This window comes from Phyllobates terribilis, unplaced genomic scaffold (assembly GCF_046119375.1).
Source record: "Phyllobates terribilis strain yellow unplaced genomic scaffold, ASM4611937v1 Scaffold_268__1_contigs__length_2594270, whole genome shotgun sequence".
In the NCBI taxonomy this organism is placed as follows: domain Eukaryota; kingdom Metazoa; phylum Chordata; class Amphibia; order Anura; family Dendrobatidae; genus Phyllobates; species Phyllobates terribilis.
In genome coordinates this window covers 1,929,234-1,935,233 of record NW_027363028.1, presented here as the reverse complement: position 1 = coordinate 1,935,233, position 6,000 = coordinate 1,929,234, and the positions used below count along the sequence as shown (strand labels likewise).

Here is a 6,000-nt window from a genome sequence, read left to right as displayed (position 1 = left end):
AAATATACACAATCAGATATGACAGGTAGCTAAAACTAATACTTGTTGCCGCCTAAAGATAATATTCTAAGCATACTGTATTTCAAAAGATACAGTTACGGCTTCTACACATACAGTGGTGTGAAAATGTTTGCCCCTTCCTGATTTCCTATTCTTTTGCATGTTTGTCACTTAAATGTTTCAGATCACCAAACAAATTTAAATGTTAGACAAAGATAACACAAGTAATCACAAAATGCAGTTTTTAAATGAAGGTCTTTATTATTAAGGGAAAAAGAAATCCAAACCTACAGGACCCTTTGTTTAAAAGTGATTGCCCCCTAAACCTAATAACTGGTTGGGCCACCCTTCGCAGCAACAACTGCAATCAAGCGTTTGCAGTTTGGCAATGAGTCTTTTACAACGCTCTAGGGGAATTTTGGCCAGTCATCTTTGCTAAATTTTTGTAATTCAGACACATTGGAGGGTTTCCGAGCATGAACTGCCTATTTAAGGTCATGCCACAGCATCTAAATCAGATTAAAGTCAGGACTTTGACTAGGCCACTCCAAAATCGTAATTTTGTTTTTCTTAAGCCATTCAGAGGTAGGTGGATTTGCTGGTGTGTGTTTTGGATCATTGTCCTGTTGCATAACCCAAATGCGCTTCAGCTTGAGGTCTCGAACAGATGGCCGGACATTCTCCTTCAGGATTTTTTGGTAGACAGCAGAATTCATGGTTCCATTTACCACAGCAAGTCTTCCAGGTCCTGAAGCAGCAAAACAGCCCCAGACCATCACACTACCACCACCATATTTTACTGTGGGTATGATGTTCCTTTTCTGAAATGCTGTGTTACTTCTATGCCAGATGTAATGGGACATACACCTTTCAAAAAGTTCAACTTTTGTCTCGTCAGTCCACAGTGCATTCTCCCAAAAGTCTTGGGGGATCATCAAGATGTTTTCTGACAAAACTGAGAAGAGCATTTATGTTCTTATTGCTTAGCAATGGTTTTAGTCTTGGAATTCTGCCATGCAGGCCATTTTTGCCTAGTCTCTTTCTTATGGCGGAGTCTTGAACACTGACCTTAACTGAGACAAGTGAGGCCTGCAATTCTTTGGATGTTGTTGTGGGGTCTTTTTTGACCTCTTGGATGAGTGGCCGCTGCGCTCTTAAGGTAATTTTGGTCGGCCGGCCACTCCTGGGAAGGTTGACCACTGTTCTATGCTTTTGCTATTTGTGGATAATGGCTCTCACTGTGGTTCGCTGGAGTCCTAAAACTTTAGAAATGGCTTTATAACCTTTTCCAGATTGATCGATCTCAATTACTTTTTTCTCATTTGTTCTTGAATTTATTTGGATCGCGACATGATGTCTAGCTTTGAGGATCTTTTGGTCTACCTCACTTTGTCAAGCAATTCCTATTAAAGTATTTTCTTGATTGAGAACAGGTGTGGCAGGAATCAGGCCTGAGTGTGGCTAGGGTGTGTGTGTGATGTCACTTTTTCCACACAGGGCCTTGGAGCTTTGGATTTCTTTTTCCCTTAATAAAATACCTTCATTTAAAAACTGCATTTTGTGCTTACTTGTGTTATCTTTGTCTAATATTTACATCTGATGATCTGAAACATTTAGGTGTGACAAATATGCAAAAGAATAAGAAATCAGGACGGGGCAAACACTTTGTTTTACACCACTGTATCTCAGAATGTTAGATGCTTCTGACCGCAAAGAGCATGACTGAAAAGTAGACCTGTTATGATCTTTTGATAAACCTATATTTCTATAACTAAGGATTCAAATCTCTATTAATGAACACACTGAATATATACATAATGGATAAACAATATACTTATTACAAAAATTATTCTAAGAATTATACAAACCTCCCATACTTGTGCCGTTCCATTGGTGTCAGCACTTGTGTTCCCGGGGCTCAGGTCAGGTTGTTACACCATGTGAGCCCCATCAGCGCTGGCGTCATATTTAACGAGGCCAAACGTGAGGAATTACAAAGCATTGTTCAAGTAGAGGACAACCCCTTTAAGAATCGAGAGCAGAAAAAAATCCAGCTTCAATGATCCTCTAAAAACATTGCTTTATTGAGTAAATATAAAAAACCTGAGATAACAGCATGGATGTTACAACCCCTAGAGGGGGAATTATTTTCTAGCAGACACGTTTCAGACAGTAAGGTCTTTAGTCATTGAAGCTGGATTTTTTTCTGCTCTCGATTCGTATTCCTGTTGCACTGCTGGTTTCCTGAGCTTTGGATTCCTCAATGGGTGAGCTGACTTTTGTTTTTTTTTCTTAGTAACCCCTTTAAGAAGATACAATTTTCGGTTAAAACATTTCCAAAATTCTGAATATGAAAAATGATTTTCCCCTCTGTGGCTTCTCTGATGTTTATTAAGAATTGATTTCCGTGTAAAACATTTCCCACATTAAGAACATGAAAAAGGCTTCTCCTCTGTGTGAATTCTTTGGTGACTCAAAAGAGATAATTTCTTCACAAAACATTTCCCACATTCTGAACATGAAAAAGGTTTCTCCCCTGTGTGGGTTCTCTGATGTCTATAAAGCCCCGATTTCTGGTTAAAACATTTTCCACATTCTGAACAGGAAAAAGGCTTCTCCCCTGTGTGGATTCTCTGGTGATTAACCAAAGCTGATTTATGGTTGAAACATTTCCCACATTCTGGACATGAAAAAGGCTTCTCCCCTGTGTGGGTTCTCTGATGTCTATAAAGCATCGATTTCTGGTTAAAACATTTTCCACATTCTGAACAGGAAAAAGACTTCTCCCCTGTGTGAATTCTCTGATGTCTATAAAGCCCCGATTTCTGGTTAAAACATGTTCCACATTCTGAACAGGAAAAAGGCTTCTCCCCTGTGTGAGTTCTCTGGTGATTAATCAAAACTGATTTACGGTTAAAACATTTCCCACATTCCGAACATGAAAACGGCTTCTCCTCTGTGTGAGTTCTCTGGTGATTAATCAAAACTGATTTACGGTTAAAACATTTCCCACATTCCGAACATGAAAATGACTTCTCCCCTGTGTGAGTTCTCTGCCTCGCAAGATCTGATCTGCGAATTTTTTCTTGTTTAAGAAGAGTATTTCTATATTCTGAACGTGAAAATGTCTTCTTTGCTCTAGGAGCAGTTTGTTTTTTAATGCTTATTTTGTAACTTTGATTTTCCTTAGTAATCGCTAATGAATCAGAAGACAGGACCTGTTTCAAAGGATTAGATGATTGATCTTTGCTATGAAGGGATGATGGTATATCTGGAGTAATGGCATTCACTTCAATTGTATCTTGTTGGATCTCAAGATCATCTGATTTAAAAATTGAAGATGTCAGCTGTTCCTCTGATCTCCTGGTACAGTCATCTGCCAAGAATAAAATTAAGTATTATTTTTTAATAAAATATTCTTAAATTTTAACATTTTTACTTAAAAGTGTCTGTAAAAATGGCAAGTTTCGTAAAAAAAAAAAAAAGAATTATTCACCAAGTCAGTTACAGTTCACAGTCTAAAAGACTGTGCCAAAACCACATTTAGCATTCATGTATTTGGCATTACTATAGTGAGAAGAACCCACTTAATTTATCTGGGCACTGTGTGTTGGGTAATAAAATGGCATTTTTGCAATTTTCACTCTCCAACATCCACTGTGTGCAAATTTCCAGAAAGATGGAGTAACTTTATGGGGAATTCTACCGCTTTGGTTTTCTTTCATTTTGTCATATCAAGGTTTCTGCAAATGGTGTGTCCCATTTTCTCTGGGATCTGCTCCTGCAACGTCTAATTCTGTCACCAGCAGCCTTTTTCATTCTGCAGGCAGCGCTGGTGATGGAGGAGACATTGGAACCAGAAGCTCTGGCAGCACAGGCTCTGTCCAGCCATTAAGATTAGGGTTGCTGGGACCAGTAGTATCATCCAGTCCGGCAGTATGGTTGTGCGTGCTGTCCAGCTGGAGTAATCAGCTCCCTCCTTCAGAGAATTGGAAAGCTGGAAGCATATTGCTGGAAGCTGCCAGTTACAGCCTTGTTCTCCTCTGGTTCAGACCTCTGTGCTCAGCTCCCGGCTTGTGGATTTGTTTCCTGTTGTGACCCTGGGCCGTTTACTGACTACTCGTTTCTTCTGATTTTGTATTTTCTCTGCCCTCCTGGTTCTGACCCGAATACCTGACTATTCTTCCCATCTGACACAACAGAACAGCAGGTAACACAGTGGCCCAAGCTAGGGGTCTCTGTGTAAGTCCAGATCCATGTAGAGGGGTTAAAGAGAATCTGCCATCCCCTGGGAGATTTGAGATTTATAGTATGGCCATACAGGTTATAGAAAAGTAGATCTATACATGCCTGTATGGCCCATAGTAGAGGTCTGCTTGCAGTGAAATGGAGTTTTATAAAATCCGTTATCACATGCTTGGCGTCCCCCGGACGCCAAGAAGTCCCCGCCTATCTGCTTATTTAGCATGTTCCCCACCTCCTCTGCACGTCACAGGGCCCTGTGACGTGCGCTCTTGTAACTCACTTCCTGCGCATGCGCAATGCGACGCTCACATCAGGAGAGCTTTGTTTCCTCCCGGCCTGTTTGTCTCTGCACTGCTCCGCAGTGTTCTGGTGCGCAGGCTCCCCGATGCAGCCTCCCCGGTGCGCCAGAACACTGCGGAACAGTGCAGAGACAAACGGGCCGGGAGGAAACAAAGCGCTCCTGATGTGAGCGTCGCATTGCGCATGCGCAGGAAGTGAGTTACAAGAGCGCACGTCACAGGGCCCTGTGACATGCAGGGGAGGGGGGGGGGGCATGCTAAATAAGCAGATAGGCTGGGATTTCTGTGCTAACTAAAGAGATAGGCGGGGATTTCTTGGTGTCTGGGGGATGCAAAGCATGTGAAGACAGATTTTATAAAACTCAATTTCACTGCAAGCATACCTCTACCATGGGCCATACAGGCATGTATAGATCTACTTTTCTATAATCTGTATGCCCATATTAGAGGTCTAAAATCTCACAGGAGATGAGAGATTTCCTTTAAAGAAGTTAAAGGGGTGATGGGCAAAACTGTGACTATAGACCATAACACATCTACTGAAGAACTGAAGAAATCAAGCTGAACAGGCTTCTTTAGTAAAAAAATGAGTAAATAGTGGTGAAACCTCTCGGGGGTAATTAGAGCATGTGGTTCTTGGCAATCTAAATTATCGCTAAGTGCCAATATTTTCAGATCAGATGAGTTTCAAGAAGAAATATTAGACATTTTAAATGAACTTTTTATAATAGTTCAGAGCTGAGGCGTCTTAAATTTAGACCTCGGGCATTGTGAAGAGGTAATGGAGACCTTTTTTTAAAGACTACAGATTAAAGAGTTACAGATTCACATAAGTGAGTCAGGCCGATCCCACCATAATGAAACTATCATACAGAATGAACCTGGAAAAAAAGACATAAAAAATATGTTACATCCTCAACAAGAACATATGTATGAGGGGAGAACTCCAACATTAAAGCGGACTTACACTTATTTATGGTGGACCACTGGAGCTACAATAACCTGACCAGGAGAGTAGAGAAAGTATTAGCGCCCCCATTTCAGGAGAGATTGTGCAGTAATCTGAATTCCTTAGGATTGAAAACATAATGGAATTTATGACGTGAAGTGAATCCAACATACCAGGGCTCGAGTCATACCAACACATCTCCTGCAGGCGTATATATTACAGTATATTACAGCTATCAGCCTCGCACAGCTTAGAGATACAAGTGCTTCTCAATAAATTAGAATATCATCAAAAAGTTAAATTATTTCAGTTCTTCAATACAAAAAGTGAAACTCATATATTATATAGAGTCATTACAAACAGAGTGATCTATTTCAAGTGTTTATTTCTGTTAATGTTGATGATTATGGCTTACAGCCAATGAAAACACAAAAGTCATTATCTCAGTAAATTAGAAAAATTAACAAAAAACACCTGCAAAGGCTTCCTATGCGTTTAAAAAGGTTC

At 40.3% G+C, this 6,000-nt stretch overlaps 1 protein-coding gene across 1 annotated transcript in view; it reads right to left on the bottom strand.

The window, feature by feature from the left end:
• Window positions 1-2,006: 2,006 nt before the first annotated feature.
• LOC141219397 (gastrula zinc finger protein XlCGF66.1-like) overlaps window positions 2,007-6,000 on the bottom strand; it is a 49,325-nt gene continuing 45,331 nt past the window's right edge. The window contains exon 7 of the mRNA XM_073666114.1: window positions 2,007-3,376. Within this exon, the coding sequence (XP_073522215.1) occupies window positions 2,427-3,376 (950 nt within the window). The 3' untranslated portion in view covers window positions 2,007-2,426. The remainder of the gene's footprint in view (window positions 3,377-6,000) is intronic.